Source organism: Sinocyclocheilus rhinocerous, unplaced genomic scaffold (assembly GCF_001515625.1).
Source record: "Sinocyclocheilus rhinocerous isolate Xijiao unplaced genomic scaffold, SAMN03320098_v1.1 scaffold785, whole genome shotgun sequence".
NCBI lineage: Eukaryota > Metazoa > Chordata > Actinopteri > Cypriniformes > Cyprinidae > Sinocyclocheilus > Sinocyclocheilus rhinocerous.
In genome coordinates this window covers 781,489-798,358 of record NW_015660521.1, presented here as the reverse complement: position 1 = coordinate 798,358, position 16,870 = coordinate 781,489, and the positions used below count along the sequence as shown (strand labels likewise).

Sequence of the window (16,870 nt, the reverse complement as noted above, 5' to 3'; positions counted from 1 at the left end):
CCAGATGTTGGCATTTAAAGTAGTTGGGACATTTTTAATTACTCACACTCGCGTCTCGCCTCCCTCCGCCATTAGGCGTGTTCGATTTGAAGCGGCGCTGCGCAGAGTGATCAGTGTATGACATCAACCGCGAGAGCGATTCGAAAGTGAGGATCCGTCGGCTCTCTTATCGCTCTCGCGGTACTTGATGTCATACACTGATCATTCTGCACAGCGGCGCTTCAAGCCGAAAGCGCCTAATGTATGCTACCGCAACAAAGCACGTATGCGACAAATGACGTCAGAAAAGCATCAGTACGTTATAATCGGTTATGGTCTATTACTGAACCGATACCGAATCGTCGCGATGCATCGAAGAAACGATTAATTTCGACACCCCTATAGTGTAGTTATGTTAAGCTAACAATAAAATGATTTTAAAAATGTAATCATTAAAAGTTTTTGTCAATTGAAATAAAACAGAAATACAGTGTAAATATGAAATAACAAAAATTACAAATGTTGCTTAACTGAAATAAAATAACTTTAAGTTGAAGTAATACAATTACTAAAACCAAAAAAAAAAAAAGTTAAAAATAAAAATAAAAAACTAATGAAAATGACAAACCACATTAAAAAATAATTACTAAAACTTAAAATAAAATAAAAAAAATAAAAGCTAATTCAAACTGTCAATAAATATTATAATTATTAACTGTCTATCACAGAGCTGTGCATCACAAAATGAGTCACTTTATATTCTGGTAACTGTGTAAAAAAAAATATATATATATGTATATGTATATATAGAAATGAGCAAATTAACTTTTTTTGAGCTAATTCACCTCAGAATAATGTGTGTTTTTGTCTTCCTTCAGAATCCCAGCGTTCTCACTTGACATCATTTACAATGAAACTAAAGGACAAATTCCACTCTCCCAAAATCAAGCGGACACCATCAAACAAAAAGTCCAAACCACCACCAGAACAGCCCGTGAAGTCCCCAGAGAAGACCGTGACCAAGGTAGTAGATGATGTTAGCTTTATAAACAAAGCTTTTGGTCTGAAAACATGGGCGATCTGAAGGCAAATAAGCACGTTGTTATCTTTGGACGTATTGAAGACATTGGTTTTGGTGACTCTCTTTTTACCACATTTAGAGTCTGAGTCGATTAGAGGAGCATGAGAAAGAAGTGGTCAGCGCTTTGCGGTACTTCAAAACGATTATCGACAAGATGGCGGTGGACAAGAAGGTCTTGGAAATGCTTCCTGGTTCTGCTAGCAAAGTTCTGGAGGCCATCATGGGCTTGGTACATCTTGATGGCAAGATACTGAGCAGGTAAAAATGTTTTTGAGCTTCTTGAGAGAATTAGTTTATTGTTCAGCTTTCAAACAACATGTTTTCTGCCTGAACTGTATAAATATTTTATTCCCCCGTCCATCTGTCACCAGTTCAAAAGTGGCCTCCTGTCTCAGTCGACTCTATCAAAGTCTTGCAAACCTCATTCGCTGGTCTGACCAAGTGATGCTGGAGGGGTTGAATTTGGAAGATAAAGAAACAGTTACAACTGTCACCACTGTGATCAAAGCAGTGCTGGATGGTGTGAAGGTATTAATAGTCTATAGAACTCTGTCATGACTCGTCTTATGTCTGACAGCTATTTTCTGCCCATATTCCAGCTGTATTTAGCCATGGGTTTTGTTCTTAGTTGATAGTGTTGTGTGTAAAGCTGACTTTGCCTGTGGTTTCCTGTAGGAGCTGGTTAAAGTCGCCATTGAGAAACAGGAGCACCCCTCCCCTACGACACCTGTCAAAATCTTGCCTCCTGTTGCCAGTCCACAACGGTAAATGGAAACCTTTTTGAAAAACATTATGTCTTGAGAAATTCTTTAAAATTGAGGTGGGTGATGTTGAAAGCCACCTTCAAATTCAGTACAAGTCATCAGCTGGGCTGTCGACCTATAATACAATGTTGTGTGTCAGTGCTGAAATGCTATGTCATTAATTTCTACCACTTTATTATGGCAGTGTTCCAGAGCCCCCTGTCGTTGAGTCGAAAGAAACCGTCTTGAATGATACTCCTACCCCCGCTGAGGTCACAGAGACCCATTTTTTTTTTTTAATAAATAATATTTTATTATTATTGAAATAATGTTTTATTTTAATTTTCTATTTTATTTTAGTTTTTCTATTTACATTACTTTCTATTCAAAATTTAACACTAGAATAGTGCAAAATTACACATCAGGGTATTAAACTGCTTTAAGATATATCCTACATTTTGGGGTTTAAAAATGGCAAACCCTATAGAAAAAGGAAAAAAACTACAGAAAATGTCAGGCCCTGTTGTGTACTGTGCTCCTGGAAATTGCTGTTTATTTAGTCTTACAAGCTTTATGTAAGACTTTATGAAACAAGTGAGTGTAATGTGGTACCTCACAAGGTGAGCAGTTTACAAGCGGAAGTATGAAATATGCTGTGTTATCTTATCGTGCTATCTTATCTGGATAACATGCAGTAAACAGTTAGAGGTTGTGGTTTGCAGCAGCATGTCGTGTATGTTTTAAGTGCTGGTCTTGGCTACAGATGATTGCACAGACCCATCTCGGTTTGTGGGAAGCCTAAAAGAAAAGGTGTGAAAGAGAGATATAAATAGTGGTATTCTTGAGGAATCAGGTCTTTGTAGGGTGCAGCAGCGAAGGCTCGGCTTCCTCTAGCAGAGAGTCATTGACATATGGGCTGTTTTCTGAGAAATGAACTTAACAGTGTCAGCTCTCCACTGAAGACTGAAAGAGACAAGAAAGAGAGAAAGAAACAGCAAGAAGGGATATTCTGATACCAAGTCTAGACAGGAGAGGATTAGGTTGTGCCGCTGCTTTGTACTCTGAATTATTTGCTGGCATTTCCATGTTTTTGGCGTGTTTCCAGCCTTCCAACAAGTCTGTCTCCGAAATATAAGCTTTTTGTTTGAGATTATTTTGATGCCAAGTTTAGCCTACCACCTGGTTTGTTCACTCAGCAGCAAGTTTTTTTTTGGACTATAATTTAAAGCCAGCTTGATTCTTAAAGGCACAATATGTAAGATTTTTTTATTAAAGGGGTCATATCTTTGCAACTTCAGGGATCTTATCTATGTACAATCAGCTTGTAACACTCCAAAGAGAAAGGAAAACTTGAAATCGCATCATATGACCCCTTTAAAATGTCCAAAAATCACTAGAACAGTGTTATATATTTTGCTTACTTGTGTACTTCCATTATCCCAAATGTTTAGAAATAATTCCAAACCCCTGTGACCTTTTTCCTGATTTGGAACGTGAAAGCAGAATATTCACACTGCTTTTTCCATTAATTTCATTGTTTATAATATTAATAAGACAGCAAAAAAAAAAAAGACTACTCACTGCTATTGATTGTTTACTTGATTAATTAATGGAAAATTTGGAAGCAGTGTTTACTTCATTGAGAAATCTTTGAATGCAACATGCCATTATTTTAGTTTGTTAATTTTTATTTTAATATTTTGCATATTTATTTTATATACCGTTAAGTCTAAGTTGTGTTGTGGTGAAAAACCTCTCAACCACATTGTTCACATTGCTCACTCTGTCAAAGTGCTTGATGTGACAACCTGACCATATGAAACTATATGCATTCAGCATGCTCACATGCTTCAGACAACTTACATCAAACACTTTTTTTTCCACTGCAGCTCACTGTTTTTAATTAAAACAAGTTTTTAAAACTGCAAATGACATCTCTGATGAAAGTTCTGCATGCGCAGTGCAATGCCCTGATTAATAATGAAATTTGTTGTTGTCTGTTTTTAGTCGTTGTAGCAGCCCTAATAACCCAAATGCGCTGTGAAGCACAGTTAGCTCACTGAAATGGCATGTAGATATTTTCATGGCCAACAGTCTCTCAGCTCACAGCCGAAAATGAGTTTACATCAGTCAGACTGTTAAAATAAATGACCGTGTTAGGACTACGACAGATCCTCCAGGTGTTTTATAGTTTCCCTTCATAGCGAGAACCTTATTTAATCTCCATTCGAGCCTCTCGTCTGGTGAAACAATTTAAGACTTCAAGAAAATCTGTCTGACCTGGTATGCTGAGACTGGTTATTCAAAAGTTAATCGGTATTTGTAAATGTCAGCCAGACATACTCTACATTCACTATGAGTCAGTTCTTCTGCTAGTCGCTCTGCTGTATGACTTCACTGTTAGCAGCTGTTTTGGGGCGACAGAGCAACTAATCAGACTGACTGAATGACTGATTTATGAAGTTGTGGTTTGTGGTTCCAGAGCTGGATTCCACTTTCGCTTTGCAAAAATGCTCCTGGTCGCTTAGGATTGGTTGCAGATTTTCTTAACACAGAATTTGTCTGTAGGTTTCTTAATTGACGTCTTGTATGAAACTATTACCTGTCAGTATGACATCTGTTTGGATGCTAGTATTGGCTAAACAAACTCTCCCTTTGCAGTCCACCGGCTCTTCCCCCAAAGAAGCGTCAGTCGGCACCGTCTCCCACAAGAATTGCTGTGGTTGCGCCAATGAGTCGTACCACAAGTGGATCAAGTCTTCCTATTGGTATCTGTCGACAGGTGAGATTTTGGTGTTCCCTTGATGCTCCAATCTGCAACTTAAGAGCCTAATGTGGGCCTTAAATGACAGTGTTGTGGCTCACAAGACTTCTTCCCCTAAAACTGATCTTTAGTGACCTCTCAGAATTAATCTGAAGTTTAGCGCAATGAAAGGTTACTCAGTTTTCAGTAGCTAAGATGACGTTTAAAGATAGCCACAGATAGTTCATCCAAAAATAAATAATTTACTCATCCTAATGTCTGTTGTTGTCCATAAAATTAAAGTAATTTTGGTCCAAAATAATTTCACAACATTTCACTTCACTGACATTTATTATATAGATGAAAAATAAATAATAATAAAATCAGTCAATGGTTTATCGGTAATTACCAACCAACATTCAGTCCCAAACTATATATATATATATATATATACACACACACACACACACACACACAGAGGGAGAGAGAGAGATCGCAGATTGCGCTGCACACACACATAAACTTGTCAACGCTTCCCCGTGATTTTTATTAATAAAATAGCCTAGATACTAGATCGCTACATTATATTCTTCAGCAACGATGGTAAAATGGCTGTTTTTGAAGAAATTGTTTGTAGAGAGAGACACGCAGACGCAGCACGCAGGTACACACAACTGTCATCTCTCTCTCTCTCTCTCGATCGATAATTAATTGAAATACATGCTCATTCATGTATTTATTTCATTATTAATTCATTCAAATAAATGTGATCTTACCGCACTTTTGGTAGTGCACATTTCATCTCTGTGTCTGATTTGAAGTGGGCAGAATGCTAGAGCTAACGTGCCGTAACTGATGAAAATAACTGTCATTTTTACCCATTCTGTCAAATATTGTGCTGCAAAGAGAAATACTAGTTTTAACTTGTCTATAACTTGGCAAATGACCATGGAATAAGCGAGATAATCAACGGCTGGCCGTGCATTAAAGGATTTTAAATGCACTTCGCGGAGGCAACCACCAACCACCCTGTTCTTTGCCTCCACGTCGTGCATTTAAAATCCTTTAATGCACGGCTAGCCGTTGATTATCCCTTACATATAAGGTGTATATATAGTAGCTAGGGTGACTTTTGAAAAGATAGTTCACCAAAAAATTTAAATTCTGCCATTATTTACTGATCCTAATATAATCTGTGGAGCACAAAAAGAATTTGGAAGGACAGTTTAACTGTTTTTGGCCATGAAATGAAAGTCATGGTGTCCAAAGACATTATTTTAAAAATGTTTTGATACAGAAGAGAAAAAGTCATACCGGTTTGAAACATTAAGGTGAATAAATATTTAATGTTTGATTGTTTCTTGAGGTTAACTGTTCTTAATTTCATCTGAAGGAATATGAGGCAGATGCCTTACAGAGGCGTTTTTCAGGAGGCAGTCACTCCTATGGAGGAGAATCACCACGACTGTCCCCATGTGGCAGCATCGGCATATTGAGCAAGTCAGATGAACAGCTGTCATCTTTGGAGCAGGACAGCGGACAGTGCTCTCGTAACACCAGCTGTGAGACTCTAGGTGAGTGTTTAAATCATTGTTGAGAAAGCTACTTTGAAATGATAGCTTGTCAGACTACACGGCCCAAGAGTGGTTTAAATATATCGATGAGTTTTATCTTCTTCTCTGTTCTGTCCCCTGCTTTACTCAGACACAGCGGAGAGCTACGACCCAGACTATGACTTCCTGCATCAGGACCTGTCTAGCATCGACCAGATCCCTCCCGCACACACAGGGGGTTGTCTGAGCCCGCTCCCCGAGTCTCACAATGAATCATCTTCCTTCCCTGTTCAGCTTCAATCGATACCGCCCGTTCTCCCGAAGAAGGAACGGCGGCCCCCTCCGCCTCAGGTGGAACGATTGTACTCTCAATATGACAATGTTCCTGATGAGGACATGCAGACCCCACCATTCCCCCTATTTCCTTCAATGCCACCCTCGAACCCTGGAGAATTTATGGGACACTTTGGCCCTGCTGAGAACGCACACATCCCTCAGAGCCCTCCACCCCTGCCGGAGAAGAAGAGTCGCCATAGTGAGTATGAGGAATTCAAATGTTGTTTGTAGGATATCAAGTCAGAGTAAGAAACGCTTGTCTAGTTAGATCTGACAATGTAGTGCTGTTGCACTTTGGGAAAATCGAGTTAAGATCCATTCATAAAAAGAACTATAACTATATTAGTGTCCACATCAATGCATGATAATGTTGCTGTTAATTATAAGCAGTTTATTATAAGCAACTGCGCTGCAGTTTTGTCGTCTGTCGTTTTAAATGTTCAAGCTCTTTAAGTAGAATAAATAATGGTTTATTGTTCATCATCTGGAAAAATTCATTCTAAAAGTGATTCCAACGTTTCTTACAGTTATGGGTGTACACTTCCCTATAGAATTCCTTACTTCATAGAATTAGAATGATTAGTAAAACTTTATAGTTATCGTTCCCAATCAAGTGCCCGCCTCTCTTCCATTTTGCTTCCTGTCAAATCTCTATATTGTCCTGTCCCAGTAAAGGCAAAAAAGGCAAAATTAGCAGACTTGTCCTAAATTGTAGTAAAAAGGTTGCATGAATTGTGAACCTCTTTTAAAATAAGTGAAAAGTAAATTGGCACATAATGTATTTAATTTGACTTTCTGAGGTGCAAAAATGGTTTTCTGAAGGTGCTGGAAAAAAAAAAAGATTTTTGGTTGTTATTGTTGTTAAAGGGGTCATATGATGCTGCTAAAAAGAACATTATTTTGTGTATTTGGTGTAATGAAATGTGTTTATGCGGTTTAAAGTTTAAAAAACACATTATTTTCCACATACTGTACATTATTGTTTCTCCTGTATGCCCCGCCTTCTGAAACGCGTCGATTTTTACAAAACTAATCGGTCTGAAAAGCGAGGTGTGCTCTGATTGGCCAGATATCCAATGCGTTGTGATTGGCCGAATACCTCAAGCGTGAGACGGAAATGTTACGCCCCTCACCATACTGTTGAGCTGAGCCGTGAGCTGAGGCGGCGGGATCGAGAACGGCGGTCCCGGCGGATCCGACGAAGGAGCGGTGAAAACGGTGAAAGCCGATCCGGTGATCCACAGCACTAAGTTGATGTATTTCCTCAGCGACCAGCACAGATCAGCTCTAGGCATGACGAAGCGGATATCGTCCTCTTTTGGAAGGCCAAACAAAGTAGTTTCGCTTTCACAACGAAAAACACAGCGGCCTAGCATGAGCGAAAGCCCCGGCTTAGCGTGAACCAGAGCTTGTGAGCGGAGCGGAGCATGAGTGGAGCGGGGAGCGGAGTGGTAATATTTCCTTAAGAGCGCAGAGCGCCTTTCTGAAGATTCCGCTCCGCTCGCTCAATACGCTCAGTGCCGCTCGCTCAACCCAGAATGCCGTTTGGTGATTTGCTTGTTCGAGATCGAGAATCTGTAGAGATCGAGAATAGTAGAGCAGTTATGGAGTCCAGATATTGTTTCAACGAAGTTGCAAGCCTTATAAATGTAAAGTAAAAATCAAAGTTAAGAATGAGCAGGGAGAAGAAACTGAGAGGGAGTGCGGGGAGACTGTTAAAGTTAGTACAGATTCATATTGATTACAGAAAGCACGAAGATGTATGCAAACATGGTGCAGCAAAAGGTGAGCTAGTTACATACCATAATAAATGAATAAACAGGTAGGCTAAGGTTATATTCGGTTGTACGGAGCCCCGATCATGACATGCAGACAAAATCACAGCCACGAATTTAGAATAGGCTAGTTCTCTTTTATGCTAGGACTACATTATGGCCACGAATTAAGAATTATTTTTTTCGTTTAGTCTAAATTATGGCCACGAATTAAGTATTCATTCTCTTGTTTAGGCTTAGCTGCCACGAATTCATTCGTTCGTTAATTCGTTCATTCCCTAGTTTTAGTAGGCCTAAATCGTGGAACGAATTATTATATTTCGTAATTACTTATTAAAATCATTATTGCTTAAACTTAATAAATAATAATAAATTAATTAAAAAAATAATAAAACCTGCTGACGTCGTAGAAACGAATTGTTAATTCGAATTATATTCGGAGCTCCGTAGTTATTAAATAATCTCAGTTAAACTGTAGACCTAAGCTAACACACAGCTGTATATAGGCCTAAATACAGAACTACAGAGTACAGAAGATATTAGCCTACACCACTTAGGCCTATTAAAATATTCTTTAAAAAAAAACTGACCCGAAACAATAGGTAGTCCTACAGAATGTAGGCTAGATATAGGCAGCAGTAATTTATAATCTAATATAATGCACGCAAATTTGTTCTTTACAGAACGGAGCGGGATCTGAGCGGGAATTGGTTTACGGTGAGCGTGAGCGGAATATTAACGGAGCGCTTGCTTGGGCGGTTAGAGCGACTGAGCGGAGCGCACGTCCATAGAGCGGAAAACGTAGCGGAGCGTCACACCGCTCCGCTTCGCTCACCTTCACGACATGGCGGCGGCGGCAACAATACTACAGCGAGAATAAAAGTTACGCTTTCTTTCTTTGCGTGAACATTTGGGCGGTGTTATGCAAATCTTCCCACATAGTGAGGTAGATATGTGGGGGCGTGTTCGAACGAGCCGTTTTAGGGGGGTGTGGCTGACTCTTAACTTTTATAAAGAATATCTCTTTGGATTTGAGACTTTAGTCTTTGCAACTTTACAGATCTTCTTTATGCACCAAGAGCTTGTAACACTCCAAAGAGAAAGGAAAAAATTAAATTGCATCATATGACCCCTTTAAGGAATAGTTAATCAAAAAAATGAAAATTACCCTCAGTGAAAAAACTACAAATAGTAAAAGTAAAAACGTAAAAGTTGCCGGTGCCGGTATTTAAATATTTGAATTCCTGAAGAATTTTAAGGTCTTTTCGTCCATTGTGATATACATCAAAGTAAATGGATTATTAAAAAAGAAAGAAATGTAGGGCGGGGACTTCCATCGGTTGTTGATTGAATGGAGGTGAATCTGAATGCAAACTTGCAGTTAAAGGGGTTTAACGAAATTATTGTAGAGGTCTGGCACTCACTACCAGAGAGAATTCATTTCATAAAAATTATTAGGTAAAAAAAAAATAATTTAACTATGCACCGATGAATCATTCACAATAAGATCAATAACGTGCATTTAGAAAATAGGGTGAATTTTAATTTCATGCCAACTTTATAAGCAGCATTTAATCTTCGAGTACTATGACCAAACAAGTAGTTCAAGCCCTGGCTTTTGTCTTCAGACTAAGCTGTTTGCACAGTTCACTTAATTCCTTGTGTAATGTGTGCGAGGTATGACGCAGTATGGAAAAGCCAGTTTTTCTCTGCAAAGCCCCTCACTGTTGGGTAGGGCTGAATGTCAGCTTCAGTGTGAGGTCAGATGGAATAATGCCTTTGTTGGAGAAATCTCTGACTGAATACAGTTCAAGGCCTCACCCAAGCCGGCAGGAAATTAGCTCTTGCTGAAAGACTCTTGTTTGGAGGGAGGGACGATTGAATCATGTCGTAATTTGCACATGAGCTGTGTGGCTTGATAGAAGAGTTTAGGAAAGGCCACACAGAGGATGCTGAACTGTTTTTCTCTTTTAAATTTTATTAACTCAGAATTACAGAGCATTGCAGACATGTTCAATTTGTGGGATGGGATGAATTAAAAAATATAGGCAAAGATGCTTTTGTCTCTATGCATGCAGATTTAAAAAATAAATACATATTCAATAAACATAAATATAGATGTAGATAAATAGGTACTTTAAGTTTATAATACTATAATATATGTACATAATGGTTTATTTGAATATATTTTTTATTATTTTTAATTAATTGTACATTTATTATATCAAATGTAATTCATTAATTAATAATTATTATAAAATTATTGTAGATTTTACAAATAACAATTTCTAGAAATGTTATACTAATACATTTGTATGCCAGCTGTTTCATACAGATTCATTCTAGTTAGCAGAATATTGATATATTGAGTATTCATTTGCACACAAAATTCTGCTTAATTTCATAAATAAACAAAATAAAATGCTAAATTCACACCATCTCACAGTCTCCGAGCCTCTTATGTGCTAGTGTTCACCACCTGTCTGCCTGTGTCTTGATTTAACCTATTTACTTTTTGCCCTGTTTACCCACAGTTCTGAAGTACATGCAGTTTATGGAGGACTATTCTGAGCCGCTGCCTTCCGTTTTCTACCAGACGCCTCAGAGCGAAAGCATTTACGAGCAGCGCAATAGGAAGCGTTTTCAGGAAGTGTACGGTCTCAGTGACTCTTTCAGCAGCAGCGACGAGACCCTCCCTCCGCCAGCGCTGCCACCCAAACAGAGACAACTGGTGAGAGCTAGATCACTGCCGTCAGTGCTGCGCCCACACACACTGTACACACTTTCTGTCTGTCTCATTCTCACCCTCCTTAAATGTTGATGCAATGTTTTTCCTCCTACTGAGAGTCACCATTAATCATAATGGTAGCGGTGTTATATTTCCCGTAGAGTCAGATTATTGCTTATATTAAGTTGCTTGAAGCAAAGCATTCATTCTCTGTTGGTCTTACTGAAGTTCAAGTGTTGCCTTGGGCATTCAGTGTCATATTATACCAGTAAAAGTAGGTCTTCATCTTACATCATACATTTTCTCATTGCATGTTGTGTGAACATGTCTGATGTTCATTCAGCTAATGCCTATGAGAAACAGCTCAAATAAAAATAAAATGTGGTAACATCCTTTAAATCTTGTACTATTCGTGGATGCGTGTAGCACCTGCCGCTCTGCACATTTTTTGTGGCATCCAAATGTTAGAAACTAGCGACTGATATTTATTTTTAACAAGGTTCTTGGTTATTTTTGTGACACATTTTAGAACAGAGACTTTTTTGGGTGATTTTCTAATGCAGATTTACAAAGAGATGATTAAATGCATATAGGACCCAGAGGGAAGTCTGACAACCAAACAGTCGTGAGAAAAAAGGCAGCTAGACTCTGTATCTTATTTGACATGTAAATTTACATAGAAGTCTTGAAGGCACAATGCAAGTGTTAGAAATATAGTTTGTTATATTATACTTAAATGTTTATAAGTGGGCACCAAGGGAGAAAAGTATATAAAATAGGAATATAATGCTATATATTTATATGGGGTGACTTTAAACTGGAAACGGTATCTAAATTGAATTAAAAGCAACAAAAGCAGCTGTTTCAATCATAGATATATACATAGTAGGGATGGGCGATATGGGCTTAAAAATATATCATGATATTTCTGATATTTATTGCGATAACGATGTCAATGGCGATAATTCAGGGAATCCTGTTTCTTTTGAGAAAAGTATTATCTTTCCTATTTTTACCCAAAATAGGGTGAGCATTAATGAGTACACACGTAATGTAAAGACTGTTTACGATTGCACAAAATATATGGTTTATCTGTGTTCTTCAATCTTGGGTATTTTTATAACTAAAGTATATTTATAATGCAATGTTAATCGACATGGCCTTTATCACTGTATATAATACTATCATTCTGTAATATGAAACCACGTCTGGTCACAAAAAGAAGTATTTCAAACACTCGACTATTTTATTAAGCTAATTTGGAGAAAAAGCATGCCAATAAATTATATCTTTGTTGGACAACAGGTTTGTAAACAGGCTCATACGCATGCAAAACTGTATCGCACACATGCTACTACATTTATTCAGACCGATTTTTTATGCACTGTACAGCCCTAACCAAACCAGTTACAGATTGTAAAAGGAGCTCGAGCTCCTCATTTAGCGATATAGGCTACTCCTCCTCAATTTCACGTCCGCTTACCGTGATGTCGCTCCGCACTGTCGCACACAGAAATATGTCAACAACTAGACTTTATCGTTATTATCGCAGGAAGACTAATTCTTATCGTGGGGAGAATTTTTACCGGTATATCGCAAACGATAAGATATCGCCCATCCCTAATACATAGGTGCCTCATTTGCGAATGTTTCTATGGGCCGCGATACGTAAGCCATCTGCCGTTTTTGGAACGGTCTGCGAACCTTTGAGTGCGTTGACTGTGTGCGTCTACAACAGCAAGTTATACGCTTGTATATCTTTGAATATTCATTGATTGTTATGGTGAATGACGTCAAGTTGACCTTTCCAAGATGGCGGACACATCAACGTATCTGGAGCGGTCGAATAAGGCGTTTATACATATCTATGGTTTCAATGCTTTGCACTGTTCTTGCTTTTGTCCTCATTCTTGTCTTGCAAACCCATCTACCTCATTTAATTTGACGTAGTTTCCACTGTTTTCTCTCCCATTCCACGTGACTGAGCAGAAGGATTCACTGAGGTGTGTTGCTTAGTTTTAAGCTCAGGTATAAAGTAACCTTATGTGCTAGTAGCTATATTACCCACAAGTTTAGCCATTTGTTTGGGCTTTTAGTTTTAGTGATTTCCTGTTTTTGTTCCCACGCTCTGACTAGCAAGCACAAGCAGTTACCAGGCAAAAAATAGAAACCTTTGTCTCCCAATATTTTACACAATTCATTCACTTAACGTTGTTCTTTCCTGCTGCACAGTAAACTTCAGTCCGAATAGACGTCATATTTAACTGGATGTGATTAAAAATAGCATCCAAATAGGGCTTTTAAGGTCTTAGGTCACGTCTAATTTTCACAAACCATGATTAAAAATGTTTCATTTGCGTCACATTTAATATGCCGTCTACTCTGACTAAGGTCTATTTCTCCATCCAGCTCACATCTGCTCGATAATCTACACTGTGCATGAATCTATGGCCTTTTTTCTCTTCCTTCCTCTGCTCTTCTCTTCCCTCCTAGGCTTCCTCACACTCTGCGTCTCCTTCCTCCTCCTCTTCCTCCTCTCTGTCATGTCAGCTGCAGCAGTGTGCGTCTGGGCCTGGCCCTGGTGAGACAGAAACCGCTCTCACCCTTTCCGCATCTAACTCCTCTCTGAACCGCCAGGGCTCCCTGCCTGTCCCTACGGTGAGTCCCACTTGCCTTTCGCTGGCCTCTAATGCATTTTTCTTGTCTTTTTGGACTAATGAATTAATATCTTAATATCTTCTTTAAAGCCTAATTTAACAGCAGTGCTTGCCTATTGTAGAGGTTTAGAGGAATAGTTCACCCAAAAAAGAAAATATTCAGAATTTTTTTTTAACCTTCAGGCCATCCATGATTTAGATGGGTTTGTTTCTTCATCAGAACAGATTTGGAGAAATTTAGCATTACATCACCTCCTCTGCAGTGAATGGGTGCCGTCAGAATGAGAGCCCAAACAGCTTATAAAAATCACAGCAATACACATGACTCCAGTACACTGATAAAGCACCGTTTAAAAGCTGAAACAGCCCAAACAAATATGTTGGTGTGAATGGGTGCCGTCAGAATGAGAGTCCAAACAGCTCATAAAAACACTACAATAATCCATAAGTAATCCACACTACTACAGTCCATCAATTTACATGTTGTGAAGTGACAAGCTTTCTCCAGTGAAAAAGTCCATCCCCTGTTGTCCTATCACATCAAAATCCACCATCATATTTGTTTGGGCTGTTTCAGATTTTAAACGGTGCTTTATCGGTGGACTGGAGTCGTGTGTATTGTTGTAATGTTTTTATCAGCTGTTTGCGCTCTCGTTCTGACGGCACCCATTCACTGCAGAGGAGCAAGTGATGGAATGCTATGTTTCTCCAAATCTGTTCCAATGCAGAAACAACTCCATCTACATCTTTTATAAAATTTTCATTCCTTTAATACTATGGTGCAGCATTTCAAACATCGCAGTTATGATTCTGTAGTTTTTCAATTCGTCTTCACATGCTGAGAAGTAGCACAAACATGCAAACACTGCTGATTGTCTAATTATTGACTCTGTGTAGGTGTGTGTGCCAGCGGCTGCAAGAGGAAACATGTTCATAATAGCTCACATGAATCACAGGTGCTGTAGCCTGTAGGCAACGAATAGTTCACAACCTCAATTAACGGTGGCACTGCCTCGTTAGGGTTCAGTGATTTTTTTTTTCCCGCACACGCCTCTAGTCTTTAGTGGCGGAGATCTAAAGATTTAAAGAGTCAAAAGCATGTACCACACAGGGGTCCTGCAACTGTGACCTGCTGAAAAGCTCAGGTTAAACATGCATCATCCCGCAGGGACTCGTCGGGCTCCCCGCTGTTAGGTGACTGAGCTGCCTGTTATGATGTTATGTCTGCTGAGCTGTATCCTCTGACTAAGTCTACTGAATCACAGGGAACTCTTTTCGATACCTCTTACTGGGAAAGCGACTACTAAATATAGGTAATCTGTCTCAGGGTTAGTTGCTGGTACTTTGTGTCCCATTTCTTTATATTATATATATATATATATATATACCATGATTTAAGAGGAGGGGCAAATAATTTTTCACGTAGGGCCAGGTAGGTTTGGACAGCTTTTTTCCCTTAATAAATGAAATTATCATTTACAAACTGCATTTTGTATTTACTTGCATTATCTTTGCGTAATATTAAAATTGGTTTGATGATCTGAATCTTTTATGTGTGACAAATATGCAAAAAATTAAAAAAACAGGAATGGGGGCAAAAACCTTTTCACGGCACTGTATATGGAGTGGCAGTAATTCAGTGGATCAGCTTTGGGATTTAATGTCTATATTTATTTAATGATGGTGATATATTTTTATTATAGATTATTATTATTATTAATGTATTATTAACTTTTTAACTTATTTGTATTATTTTTTTATTATAATCTGATAATATAATAAATAATATCACAGCTGGAATAGTCATACCCAATACATTTTCATTCAATACACAAAATGCAATTATTTGAGATAAAATAAACTAAGAAAAGTTAATTTCATGCGAGTATTGCAGCTCAAAGTGCCTTACAAAAAATGTGATCTACGTTATGTTAAAAACAGATAAAAATCTCATAATTAATATGACATACAGTAAGATTAAAGATGAAACCCACCATAGATGCAAAGATTAAACCCATAATAATAAAAGAAGATGAAATTAGCCTGCATAAAATGCATAACAAGATATGTCAATTAAAAATAAGTAATACTAAAAGAAAGCATAATGCAATGCTTCAGAGAAGTCATTGCTAGTTAAAAGCTGAAGTAAAAAGATATGTTTTAGCTTTTGTTTAATTGTTTTTCCCTTCATAAAAATTCACCATATCAAAACAAAATAAAAAATCATCCAGTCATACCACAATAATCAAATAGAATTAAACGGACTTGGACTGAATTAAATGTAATAAAAACCCATTGTAATCTACTTTAAATTGGCAGAGAAAATAGTTACTTCCTATTACATTCGTCTGCACTGGAAGCACAAGGCGTATTGCGACTGCTCACATTGTAATCAATGAAGCTGTCTGCTCAAGAGTCTGACGTCAATACACTTGTAATGTAGACTGCTGTTGATTAGAATGGGAGCAATAAAGTTTTATTATATGATAAATGATGCTTGCTTCCAGTTTAGAGACTGTTAATGATCTTATTTGGCGAAGGAATTGTTTATTGTGATAGTTATGAATAAATGTAATCATGTATTGAACATTTGATGTCCTTTATTGTATTTCTTCTGCTGCAGTTGAGCAGGGAGTCACCTGAAGCCTTGCATTACATTGATTTTACCACAATTAAGAGTGTTTTAAGCAGTTAACTTTAACGCAATTCAGCTTCATGTAGTAAAATCACTCTTAATGCACAACGTCGTGCCAAGTTTCCAGAGGCGGGTTGTGCTATATCTTGCTTTGCTACCAAATGTCCTTTGATTTCAGGCCCACCAGAGCAATAGATTCCTTCTGCCAAGTTTAAGTCTTCATCTTTGTGGGCATCAACTCCGAACCACACCTTTACTCTGATGCCTGTCAATGCTTGTGCTGTCCTCCCTCTTGTTTTCCTGTAGAGCGAAAGTGCTAATGATGAAGGTGGGGAGGGTGAATACGTCAATCTGTATTCATCCAACCAAGCCAATGGAGATGTGACTCTCTCCAGTGGAGTAAGTAACAGCATGTCAGCGTTTGCAGCCGACATGTCGGTGCCCTCACATGCTGCGCTTGTGCCGTTTGTCACTGTAATGCTTGGCTTTGCATCATGCCACTGGTTAATTGCAAATTTTACTTAACACCTGCCATCAAAGCAACAAACAAGAAATCTCTTGCATGCTAATCTGAGCTTTTGTCGTAACCAGCCGTGACTCAGTATTGTTGCATAAGAAATTTTGCCGTGCCATGCTGGGT

The 16,870-nt window shown here is 38.3% G+C and overlaps 1 protein-coding gene across 1 annotated transcript in view; it reads left to right on the top strand.

Moving 5' to 3' along the window:
- The window catches only part of LOC107725290 (rap guanine nucleotide exchange factor 1-like), a 30,529-nt gene that overhangs the window by 3,882 nt on the left and 9,777 nt on the right, over positions 1–16,870 (top strand). Inside the window, exons 2-12 of the mRNA XM_016534503.1 lie at positions 858–1,003; positions 1,140–1,318; positions 1,432–1,588; positions 1,736–1,824; positions 2,009–2,092; positions 4,465–4,585; positions 5,940–6,120; positions 6,251–6,634; positions 10,745–10,941; positions 13,432–13,596; positions 16,537–16,629. Coding sequence (XP_016389989.1) covers positions 858–1,003; positions 1,140–1,318; positions 1,432–1,588; positions 1,736–1,824; positions 2,009–2,092; positions 4,465–4,585; positions 5,940–6,120; positions 6,251–6,634; positions 10,745–10,941; positions 13,432–13,596; positions 16,537–16,629 — 1,796 coding nt within the window. The remainder of the gene's footprint in view (positions 1–857; positions 1,004–1,139; positions 1,319–1,431; positions 1,589–1,735; positions 1,825–2,008; positions 2,093–4,464; positions 4,586–5,939; positions 6,121–6,250; positions 6,635–10,744; positions 10,942–13,431; positions 13,597–16,536; positions 16,630–16,870) is intronic.